This window comes from Trachymyrmex cornetzi, unplaced genomic scaffold, assembly GCF_001594075.2.
Source record: "Trachymyrmex cornetzi isolate Tcor2-1 unplaced genomic scaffold, Tcor1.1 scaffold198, whole genome shotgun sequence".
Lineage (NCBI taxonomy): Eukaryota > Metazoa > Arthropoda > Insecta > Hymenoptera > Formicidae > Trachymyrmex > Trachymyrmex cornetzi.
In genome coordinates, this window is record NW_017296613.1 from 337,715 (window position 1) to 350,975 (window position 13,261).

General features: G+C 36.6%; 1 protein-coding gene across 1 annotated transcript in view; it reads left to right on the plus strand.

The window, feature by feature from the left end:
• Window positions 1-11,322, plus strand: part of LOC108759618 (protein artichoke) — a 126,334-nt gene extending 115,012 nt beyond the window's left edge. The window contains exons 2-5 of the mRNA XM_018505120.1: window positions 1,478-1,790; window positions 2,349-5,441; window positions 8,299-8,642; window positions 9,228-11,322. Of these exons, the coding sequence (XP_018360622.1) occupies window positions 1,532-1,790; window positions 2,349-5,441; window positions 8,299-8,642; window positions 9,228-9,770 (4,239 nt within the window). The 5' untranslated portion in view covers window positions 1,478-1,531 and the 3' untranslated portion in view covers window positions 9,771-11,322. The remainder of the gene's footprint in view (window positions 1-1,477; window positions 1,791-2,348; window positions 5,442-8,298; window positions 8,643-9,227) is intronic.
• Window positions 11,323-13,261: the final 1,939 nt, after the last annotated feature.

Here is a 13,261-nt window from a genome sequence, read left to right on the forward strand (position 1 = left end):
CCGCCGCTTGTTTCGATTTTATATACCCATTAAACTTACATGTAAACAATAAATTGACGAGTTGCACTAAAATAATGGCGGGTAACAAAGTTTACAATCTAACCTTGATTTAACAAAAATAGATGCTGCTACGTTTGCACTTGCGAATGGCCACTCAATTTTTCGTCAATGACTTATGTCTGTTAACGGTATGCAACCGTGCATGCAGTTCAGCCTTTCGTCAATAGATACAGCTATTGCGGTCAATGTTACAATTGACCCTCTGTTTCAACCGACACCACTCTCCCCTATACTATGATATAAAAATAAATAACAGAAAATTGTTAGAGATGAAATTTTTTGATGGAATAACGAAACGATAAAGAAATCCTTTGTGGCTCTAGTATAATTGCCTTTTATGCAAAAAATAATTTTTGTTGTAGAAAGAGAGTTGTTGTAAAAAAGAGAGAGAAAAAATATCTTATGGTTACTAATAATACTGATGCAGAATAGAAAATATATGTTTAAAAAAAATAAAAACTTGTCTTTTGTAAATAAATTTATTCTACATTATTTATTTATATTTTTCTCTCTTTTATTTAGAAAAATAATCAAAACTGAGCATAAAAGTTCACTAAGTATATTATACTAGTATGACAGCATTTATTTCAATTGCCGAAACTTGTTACAAAAACTGTCACATTCGACAACACATTCGTTATCATAAATACTCTTAAAAAAATCACTAAAAATTCAGTTTTTAAATTTTATTTGTTTTTAAATTGTCATGATGAAATATCGCCAAAGAGATCAATATTTTAATAAAGAATAATATCTTAATTAGCTTCTAAATCTAAATCATTTATAATATGAGAATATTTGATATATATTTTTATAAATATATATTATTTAAAAAACTGTGTCACAAACAAAGATATTTTCCTTTACTATTGAAAACAACAACTGTCTCAAGAAACTAAGGTAACACAATTTTTTCTCATACGAATCAAATAATTTTTATATCCTTGTGTATTCGTATTCACCTCCGTCTTAGCAAAGACGTGCACTCTTTGTTATTCAAGGAAGCTATTCGCACAATTCTGAGAGCTTGGCCATACTTTTTCGTAAACATGCTACAACACGCGTTGCATAGGGTCTGCCAGGCAAAGTTCAACTATATCCGTAGATTTATTCAAACAAAAATCTTTCATGGCAAAAGCAGTTGTAAATATTAAAAAAAAATTTTTACAAAGATAATAAAATTTTAAATCATTATTTTGTACGAACAACATATAGAAATGAAAAAATTGCAGTTTGTTAAAAAATATAACTTTGATTAGTTCAAAGAGAATTAGTTTAGCATCTAAAATAATTGAAAAAAAGTTGACATATTGCTGTATTTTATCACACTGCGAATTCTAATTGCATATTACTTCATCATTTGATGTAATTCTGCAGATTTAATTTTAGTTTCTTTTTCGTGATTTTTGTGTTCCAGAAAGCTTCTTGCGGTCTGTCGGGCGAAAAACGGGATTACGGATGTGACGATACGATGACGCGAGATCCGCAACGACGGGTAAATTACCCGTATGCTGTAGATCGGCGGCGGATACCGAGGATGGTCCTTCAGATTCTGTTAATTCAGAATTTTATTACATTTAAAGTTGTCGCTCAGATAGCCGAATGTCCGCCGCCGGAAATAATAACGGGCTGTCCCTGCTATAACTTTGAAGACGGTCTCTTTCTGGAATGCGCTGGCGCTACGGAAGAGACTCTAAGAACTACGCTGCAAGGCGTACTGAGTACCAGCGGTAAGTTAAACGTTTAAGAGAACAAAAACAAGACTTTTTAACGATATAATGAAATGAAATGTGACTTTACTGCATATATATATATATAAAATATTTTCATAATTTTGTAAAGAAACACATTGTTAGAAATGTGAATGTCAGAAATCATTGTATATATATATATATATATAATAATTCAAATTCCGGAATAAGTATTTCTAGTGAAAAAATTTATAGATTATAACATTTAAAATTTTTTGAATTTTACATGTGTATTAATGTTACTGTGGTTATAATAATTGTAGTGATCATTTTTCTTTAGAATGTTTAAACGCGATCAAATAATATTTAATGACAAAAGCACCGTCACACCTCATTTAATGCTGAACTATACCAGTACATGTATACCTTCTTATATTTCTATGTAAAATTGACGCGGTGGAAGAAAACCATTTTCTGTAATGCGTTCCATAAAACTGATAATGAAACGTGCAATCAGCCAATGCTGTCAAATTCGAAATTTATACACTATCGCGATTCAATGAAATTAATAGCCATGCCTTTTACGATCGTTTCCAGGCGCAGGCACGATGGTACAGTCGTTGAGTGTTTACGAGCTCGACAAAAGTATCGAAGAACTAAAAGAGGGTGCCTTCCCGCCCGGCTCACAAATCAGACATCTTCAAATATCACATTCATCTTTGCGGGAAGTAAGCGAGGGCGCTTTCACGAATTTGAAAGATAGCCTGGAATCCTTGGCACTGGTTTCCGGTCGTTTGCCCCACGTGCCTCAAAAATCATTGGCTGATCTACGGAAGTTAGCTGCCTTGGATCTCGAGACGAATTTGATACAAGATCTCTCGTCCTACTGTTTTTATGGCTTGAAGCTAATGAAGCTGACTCTGAAAGGAAATCAAATATCGAAAATTTCTGAATACGCATTCGCGGGCCTCGAGGACAGTCTTAGTGATCTGGATTTAGCTGAAAACAAGTTGAAACTGTTTCCCATGGCTCCCTTGAGGAGACTCGAGAGCTTAGCTTCACTCAGGCTGGCGTGGAACGAGATATCGGAGCTGCCCGACGACGGTTACAGTCTCCTCAGCTCTCTGCTGATTCTCGATTTGAGCAGCAACAATTTCGAGAAACTGGCCGAGGACTGCTTCAGACCCTGTCCCATCCTTCACACCCTATCCCTCTACTACAACTCCATTGAGAGCATACACAAGGACGCATTCGCATCGCTGAAGGATCTAGAGTCGATCGATTTGAGCCACAACAAAATAGTCTTCCTCGACGTGGCGACATTCAAGGGGAACGAACGTCTGCGCACGATCGAACTCAGTCATAACCACATTCACTATATCGGCGGTGTGTTCGCGCGACTACCCGAATTGAGGGAACTTTATCTGGCGGAAAACAATATCCTAGAGATCCCGGGAGATGCGTTCGCCGGCAGCGTCAGCCTCGCAGTGGTGTATCTCCAGCAGAACGCCATCCGTAGAATAGACGCCAAGGGTCTCACGAGTCTCACGCAGCTGGCGCAATTGCATCTGAGTAACAACTACATCGAGAAAGTGCCGCGGGAATTCCTGGAGCATTGCGAAAACCTCTCGTCGCTCTCCCTGGATGGTAACAAGATCCGCGAGTTACAGCCGGGTACATTTCTTAAGCTGCATCAATTGCGCGAGCTGCGGCTGCAGGATAATCACATAACGGAAGTAAAACGGGGTGTTTTCACGCCACTTCCGGCGCTCCTCGAGTTGCATTTGCAAAACAACGCCATTACCTCGATGGAGACGGGCGCGCTGAGGACGCTGAATAGCCTCCAGCACGTTAATCTGCAGGGCAATCAGTTGACCATGCTCGGCGATGTCTTTCAGCTGTCCGCCTTGGAATCGTCTTCCGGCGGAAGCTCTTTGGTGTCTATTCAACTGGATAGCAACGGCTTGGCCGTTTTACACAATGACTCTCTGCGCGGCCAAGCGTCCGTCAGAATCATGTGGCTAGGTCACAACAAACTGACACACCTGCAAGCTCCTCTCTTCAGGGATCTCCTTTTGGTGGAACGTCTTTATCTGACGAACAATTCCATATCCAGGATCGAAGACGGGGCTTTTCAGCCGATGCAAGCTTTAAAATTTCTCGAGCTCAGCATGAATAAGCTGAGTCATGTAACGGCAAGGACATTTTCGGAGCTGCACGAACTCGAGGAACTGTATTTACAGGACAACGGCTTGAGAAGACTCGATCCTTACGCATTAACGGCCCTTAAAAAGCTGAGAGTGTTGGACCTGGCGAATAATTATCTCACCGTTTTACAAGATGGGATTTTTCAGGAAGATTTGCCAATTAAAACGTTGAATCTAAAAAACTGCTCGATAACCACGATAGAAAACGGTGCTTTTCGTGGCCTCAACAATTTATTCGATCTTAATTTAGACGACAATCTCCTCACAGCGACGGCACTGCTGCGTCTGCACGTCCCCGGTCTTCGAACACTCGCAGCGTCCGGTAACAATTTCAGTCAGATCACGGAGCACTGTTTCAATGGATTGCCGTCTCTGCAGGAGCTATTCCTGGACAGCTCGCAAATAAGTCAATTGCCGGAGACAATCTTCGTGCTGAATCGAAATCTGGCACGTTTACACCTGAACCATAATCATCTGCGTGCTCTGCCGCCAGGTATTTTCGACAGGTTACTATCACTGCGGGAGATACATCTGAATCATAATCGATTTCAGGATATTCCATACTCGGCGCTCGCGAGCGCCCTCAATCTCGAGATCCTCACATTATCAACCAACGAAATTCTCAATGTTGACGTGGCCAGTTTCGCCAGCTTGAAGCATCTGAGAGAGTTGGATCTGAGCCACAATAAGATTGAAACGATGTCTGGTTTCGCAATGGCTAACCTATCGCGCTTGATATCCGTAGATCTCAGCCACAACAATTTGAACGCTCTACCGGCGAACTTCTTCGCGCATTCGTCCTTGTTGCGCAGAGTGGACTTGTCGGAAAATAAATTCCGGCAGATACCCGCGGTGGCTCTCTCGGGTCAGAATCTTCCCGGTCTGACTTGGTTAAATCTTACGCGAAACCCTCTAAACAGAATCCATGATCTGCCATCGGAAGCGATGTATCCTATTCTCCAGGAAGTACATATATCCGGCACCAATCTGAGCATAGTGACTTCGCAAGATTTCGAGGCTTTTCCCGCGTTGCTACATCTTTATCTGAGTCAGAATTGCATCTTGCGAGTATCACCAGGTGCATTTCGCAGCCTCCCGAATTTGCTCACTCTTCATCTCGGCATGAATAGCTTGGAAATCTTACCGAAAGAACGGCTCCAGGGCATGGAGCATTTACGGATACTCAATTTAACGCATAACCGTCTAAAAGAGCTGGAAGAATTCCCGGAAGATCTCAAGTCTCTTCAAATACTGGACCTGTCTTACAATCAGATCGGCATCGTCGGCAAAGTGACGTTCAAGAATTTAATTAGCCTAGTGGAGCTGCATCTTTATGGTAACTGGATAAACGCCATCTCCAGCGAGGCATTTAGACCCTTGAAGAAGTTACGTCTACTTGACTTGAGTAGGAATTACTTGGAGAACTTGCCGCTGAACGCTTTCCGACCACTCGAGACGCAAATAAGGAGCTTGCGGGCTGAAGGTGAGCTACTTAAACACGCCTAGTATTTGTAATTAATTTCGCGTTCGCACGCGCTCACTTACTCTTTCTCGAGAGTAACGACACGACTGCACGTGAAAGAAAACGATATACCAGTTACGTTTTATTTCGTCTATAGCCCACGAAGGGCTATCGATCCGAACAAAGTTACTACTACTTGAAAATCAATCGTATCGCCGGTCACGTATCGCCATATCTCGAATCAATATTCAACATTGGAACAATCAAACAAGTCTCGTAACTCGTTTCCTTCAGCGAAATCCATGAATTTGAGTTTCTCACAACGTCTTAATATATCTTGAGAGCTTATTTAAAATGTATTACGGGCTATATATTCCTTTTATTACAAAATGTATAAAAAGATCCGAGATAGCATATATTAACCCCAATACGGCAGTAAAATACCATCCCGTTAATCCGTTTATTCGTGAATCACGTAGATATGTTTTATGCTAATTGGAAAGTATTGAACCGGAATTATAAAATTTAATTATTATTAATGTATGAGGTCTGTAATTAATTTTAGTCAATTTCAATGCGCGAGAGAATAAATGAGATTTATATTTATTATAATACTTACATTTATTATACGTGATTTTTTAATTATGTATTTGAATTAAATTTCCAATGAATATCTGGAGAGAGAATGAATAAAGTCTCATTGTAGTTAAAAGCAACCAAAATACAAATTATTCAAAAACTTCTTTTCGTATAGAACTTTTATAATTTATAAATATGTATTTTTGCACTAACCGAATAAATTAATTTTAATTATAATTAAAATTTACATTATTTAATTTAATATTCAAATACATATACTTAATATTGGAAAATTATCATATTTTTGTAATATCAATTATTATATTCTTTATTAACATATTGATCGAGACACAAAAAAATTAGAAAAAAAACAAAGGTGAAAAATAAATACACAAACGCTCTATAATGAAAACTTTATTAATTTTGAAATCTCTAATAACTTCCCACGATGATTTATATTTATGCTTTCCTAAACACAAGTGAACTCGTTACCCGATAATAATGTTCGAGCGAACAAAAGACATATCAGCTTGGAAAGCATGAATATAAATCATATATCGTGCAAAGTTGTTAAAGCTCTTAAAATTAATTTCATTGTAGAATTATTTTTATTGTAGAATTAGTGATTTGTTTATTTTTTACTTTTTGCTGCAATTTAATTTTTTCTGATTTTTCGTACCTATATTATAAATATATTATAATTTTCATTTAGTTGAATTAGTTTATGTGTAAAGTGGCTGCTAGCCACGAACATCAGTTTTTGCATAAAACGCTTGGTCAATAACATGTTAATTAACAATCTTCATATAAAAACATTTATAAAAGTATATGATGAAATTTTGCATAAAATTTTTGATCTGCAATATTGACTCTTTATAAAATGATACTGATAATCGTTTATGCGCAATAATTATTTAAATAATATTTCGATAAAACGATGTGCAAACTTAACTCTTACCATACTATGTACAATTTGGTGTCTCATCCATACTATCGAGGGTCACTAGAATCTCTTCGTTTTTTCTCTCTCACCTCTTCAAAATAATTCAAAAAATCTCTAAAAATTCACCAACATACTTTCAACTTTCCAGATTAAATATTGACTCTTTATTTTGGAAAATAATAAAATGTAGTATAATTTATAATCAAGGGTTAAATTTGGAAAAAAAGTATATGATAATAAATTATATATAATTATATAATAATTAAGAAAAATATTTCAGGTATATCGTATTTATAAAATATTTAGAAATATAATTGTGCACGAAGGAATCCACATACAATATATAAATATATATATTCATAAAAAAGCACAATTATTCTTAAATTCTTAAATTACAATATAGAAATATTGTAATGAAATATTATACATTTGAGAGATAAATAAATTTTACCTATCCTATATAGATAAAGAGTCAAAAATAAGTTTTGGAATGCGTATTAATTAATCTTTCAGAAGTGTTCGTTGAGCATTTCAAAATAGTCGAATAACGTGAATGCTGACTTTCTTCAATACACTGCTGCACAGTAAAAAAGAAAATGTTAATTTTAACATTTTGTACATGTCCCAGGAGATCCACTCTAAATTTTAAGTTAAAGTAACTCATTCGTCTTGTGTTCTTTATTAACGAACCAGTAATGTTAAATAATTGACACAATACTTTACATTTATATTTGTTATTTTGACTTTAAGGGTGATTTAAAACCAACATATAAAATAAGTAGAGTACATAGAAGAGTAGTTGCAGTAACTCGTAAGAAAATGTTAATAAAACATTTTTGTTCGTATAATGTGAATGAAAAAATTCTTAGATATTAAATTGACTTTGAGATATATAGATTAACAATTGTATTAAAAACACTCAAAATAATATTCCATTTTTAATTGACATACGCAATTGTTCAGTTAGAAAGGTGACATGAATCTAACACATCAAAATGTTACAGAAATAATAACATATCGGTTGTATGTTTATTTTACATTGAAGTAATAGTCTCGTTTATTATGTTCTTGAAAGAAAGTAAATTATAAAATATATTTACATTTCAAATTAGATTTGTCTAATCTTTAACAATTTTATTCTGACGAAACCGCTGTGTAATTATGGCGAATCTTGGTACAATATTACGAAATGTTCGTCAATTCATGATGCCATTATTGTACAATTTTCTACAATTTGCATATTAGAGAGGATATTTCAATATTGATTCGCTATTGTCCGAAATTCGAATTTAGTTTTTAAATCAATCTTGATGAATAGAATGTCGCGAACAATAGCCAATTTTATCTCATTGGCAGAGAACCCATTACACTGCGGTTGCGAGTCGCAAGAATTGTGGGAATGGTTGAGAGACCATCAGAAATTGGTGAGTGGGGTCGGTGGTGGTCGCAGCCGCGGAAGAAATGGTGTCGGAGTCGGTGACGTCGAGGGCGGTTTGTTAAGATGCGAGCAACCACCCGAGCTCCGGGGTCTCGTCTTCCTCGATCTTGACCCCCACGCTTTCTGTTCCGCTCCGCTGGTCCTGAAACTCGCAATTCAAGACATTCAGCCCTTCTCCGTTCTAGTATCGTGGCAGAGCAGGAATCATTCCGGCCTTCATGGATACCAAGTGGCATACCACGCCTTGGACAACGTCGACGAGGTAAGAGTTTTTTTTATTGTTATGCGAGGAAAATCGTAACCTTACGCTACGTTGAATAAAGTAAACAGAAAGGAAACATTAAATTAAAAAAATAACTATACGTTATCATTTTATAAGTAGAATATGTCTCTCCATTAAATTATATATTATCAAGTGAAATTTTGTGTTTTTATTATCATATCAAATTATATTATTATTTCAAATATTGGTATAAAAACTTTAAAATTGTTGTAATAATATAACTTTAAATTATATTTCAAATTACATATATAATTTAATGTAAAATTATTCATTCTTGTAGCTCTTCTCAAAATTCCTAATGTTTATTTAGTTATTCATAATGTTCCGTTATTATATTATATTACATTATTAGATTTATATTTTAAATTTCCTTACACAATGTGGCACGTTGTAAGAAAATATATATGTTGAAAATTTCTATTAAAAGTTTATGCATATATAATTGATTATACACAGACTAAAAATATACTGCATTATTTGTTCGAACGTTATTTCTTATTTACTCGACGCAAAGGTAAGAAGTCCGCGCATGTTGATTGCGAAATGTTTCCGCCGGGGTTTCAGGTTCGAGGTAAGCTGCTCGATCCAAAAGCACGTTCGGTGAGATTGACGAAGTTGGCGTCTGACACGCGCTACCTGATCTGCGTACTTGGTTTGGGCAGCTGGGGCACGCCGATCCCGGAGGATATCGGCTCTTGGCAGTGGAACGCCTCGCACGATGACGTGATCGAGGGATCCTCGTTGCCCGTGATGGTGAACTCGCTTACGAGCCGGTGTACCGAAGTCAGAACTTTGGATGCGCCCGATTCGATAGTGGGCGACGGTACAGTGAGCGACAGGGGCAGTTTGGCGAATATCCTCACGAGACGGCTAGGTCTGATCGTGGGCAGCTGCATGGGTTTCGTGGTCTTCGTGGTGCTGATCTCCGTTCTAGGTTACATGAAAATGAAGAAGCAGAGAGCGACGATCAAACGAGATCAGCCCATGTCTTCGAATCCACCGGAATACATGTCCTACAGACATTTCTCGTTACAGAGCGGCGATAGAGCAGAGAATACCTGTCCGAGTTTCATCAGTAATATCGGGCCCCCGCCCCTCAGCTCGTAGCAAAAGGTGAAGGAGTCTCGTAAAGAGACCGTTGACATCGAGATGAAAACCGTGTCGACTTGCACCAGTATCTACAGCTAATAATCGCGCTGCACAAGAAGACGACGGCGCGTCGCGTTAACGACACTTCCGGTGTCGTCGGAAAAAGTGATGAAGAGCAGGCCGACTGGATGTGGTATCGAGTCTTCGAACTTTTAACGCGCGTTTCAAATAATCGAATATAAGAAACCGTGTCTATTATGTCGATCACATCGTAGAACGGTCATTTATGACGATTGTGGTTATATTCCGGCCGTCACGAGACATAGTTTCATTTACTTTGCGTAACCCGCGAGACAAATGCTATTCGACTAACATAGCAAAATAATCAAAACAATACGGCAATCGGTAAACTTATTCAATCGACAGCATTTCGACGCAAAAGAATGTTTATATCGTATATCGTCGAACGTGACCGCAACGTCAATGCTTTCACGATTAAATTCACATTGCGTACGAAAGAAAGAATAGCAAAGTGCCAAAAATATGTGTTTCTACGTACAAATCTCTCACTCGCGATTGTTATAAACAACTTCTGCTATGAGAAGAGAAGAATGTCCTCAAGTGACTTAATCTCATCACGCCATCAGCAAGAAAGCATCGGTAAACGTCAGTATATGCACAACTTCAACACGTCATGGCATTCGAAATCCGTGCCAAAAGACTGAGAAATATTCTCGCCTGAAATTTAAGGACTGCCTGCGAGAAAATCAAATGTATGCGATAAAATTAGCATTTTGACAGGAGATTTTATCGAAGCGAATTACTCTTTACGATTTCTCTTCTTTTTTACGATATACACCATAAGGAAAAACCGCCGACTGTTATCGGCGCTATATTTCCACTGCTTTACGAAACGAGCAACCGAGCAACGACGTATCGATCCTCTCTCACTCACGAAACTTCGAATCTCTCATACGAAGACTGATTTTTTACGCCGTTTAAAGTTTCCTTCATAATTCCGAGACCCTTCTGCGTATCGTACACTTGGCGCGACACTTTTTTGTAAATATGTAACATGAAACATCTCGCGGCATAACGATGTCCATGCAGATGTATATCCGTGAAATTCATCTTTATAGTGCTGCGCAAGCAATATTACACTTATTCGTATTGATAGTTTCTAATGATCAGCACTAACGTAATTAAGAAGAAACGCGATTCTCGATGAAAGACATCGGCATCATCGTCTTTGAAACATCACGATAGGAAAGATTTTACAAACAATCGTGATCTAGCCTCTTCGATTTTGATAATATCACGTTACGAGGCAGACACACACCTCTCGTGACATTCGAACAAACACATTCGAACTCTTGAATTATGAAAGACTATGTGTGATTCCTGCCAAAAAAAAAGAAAAGAAGAAATAATTGATTCCAAGTTGCCAAATGTTAATTGTGTATCGAATATCGTGAAAAAATCGGTTTATTGTATATAGATAGAGGATATGTATACACATAGCATTCTTTTTATTATAGCCTAGGTTTTCGGTTAATAAAAGTACCCCACAAAGCTGTAGATTGATTATGCCAGTTATTATTATAACTTCCTCAATCCTCATTAACAAATTAATTATTAACAATTAATTTTTATCTTAGTTTCTTTATTATTATTTGGAGAAAAAAATTTTTGGTACTCGTAACTATAATCGCATGATAAAATAATTATGATTAAGGCCCAGTTCCACAACTCACGATTAACTCTTAACCGAGGTTCAACTTATTCATTGTCTCTTTCCAATTCCAGAATTGGAAAGAGATAAGAAACAAAGTGAACCTCGGTTAAGAGTTAACCGTGAGTTGTGGAACTGGGCCTAAGAGCTCCATTTTTGTAGTTATCACTGCTATAATGTTAGTAATAATAATTATGTACAGTGTTCGCGCAATTAATGCCTTCCAACTCTGTTTTAGCATTGCGTGTTATCTTCTCGGTTATTTTTACGTTCATAGCTGAAATACGCGAGTTTTTCCAGTTTCTATAGGCTAGTCCGGTCCGTTTGATTACGGCCATGGACGTATAAACGACCAAGAAGGTAAACGCGATGCCTCAACAGTGGACGTGATGTCATTCATAGGGTTGGAAGGCATTAATTGCGCGAACTGTACATATGCCATTTTTTTCTGTCTCTCGGTGTATGCGAAACAATAAATCTACACAAAATACAAATTCTCAAAAGAAGTATATCAGCCGTAACAAAAGAAATAAGAAGACTTAATCCACACTACGGATATTACAATAGTCATCTGTGATTTTATATATGAATTGATTTTATTATAGCTCGATTATTTATTTGCTTTATATCACGATTGCGCATGAAACATCTCGTTTAAGATTTACGGCCACAATTCCAGCCAAATGGAATTTCCTAGCGTATCTCCGGCGATCCGTTAAGTCATCTCTCTCACACGACTAATTAATTAATTATAATGACAGCTTAGACCGGACAGCTTAGAACGCGTCTGTGGTTCGCATAGATTTCATAATTAACTTGGGAGTATCCCTGAGCGTCAATCAGTTCCGATCTGATACGTCGAAGGAGAAGCTATAGCTGCAAGGAGATACACCTTCTAATAATATATATATGCTTCGATGCAAGTCCGTTTTATGACTGCGCATCTGCATAGTATCACAGATGACTGGTATCGCGTGGTCTCATGCGGCAGGTAAGTGAATAATAAAAGAAAATGTTAAAGCTTACTTAGAGATTTCTCATTTTATCATTTATATAGATGTATAGAGGTACGTTTTAGAAAACTTTTTCATCTACTATAAATTTTTCTGCAATCTCTTGCATATATATAACAATCTTTAAATTAATATTATATAAATATATATAAATATATCAATCTTATATCAATTATTATTCTTCGTTTTCGTGAATGTATACTAAATATTTCTCTTGTTCCTCCTCGTATGTATGAAATAAAGCAATAAAATAATGCTATTTTTTCTGTATAAAATATTATATTACCTCTTTTACTTCAAAAGACACAACTCAAAAAATTAAACTTCTCAAAAAAAAGGGAAAAATTGTTTTATTAATTAAAATATATCAATTTATATCATCCGTCTATATTCCATTGTCAAACAAATATGAACAAATATAAATAAAAGCAAGATTGAAAATGTAAAAATTCAAATACTTCAAGTAGTCCTCCCCCTCCTCCGACCATAATCCTCCGAAAGAATGTGGTAACTTTTATCATATGCCTGTGGCGCACGCTGATTGTACACAGTCAGGGTTGGGAAGTAACGCGTTACTTGTAACGCCGTTACCGTTTTCGTTACTTTTTTCAGTAACGATCGTTAGAGGAAGGTCACCGATATCGACATACCACTTTGTTTTTAGATAATATTTCTTAAACAAAAAGTAAAAATACAACTTCAAAAACATAAATACAAAGTAAAAAGTGTCTTCTATCAGATAGTATAAACAATTTTTATAATAC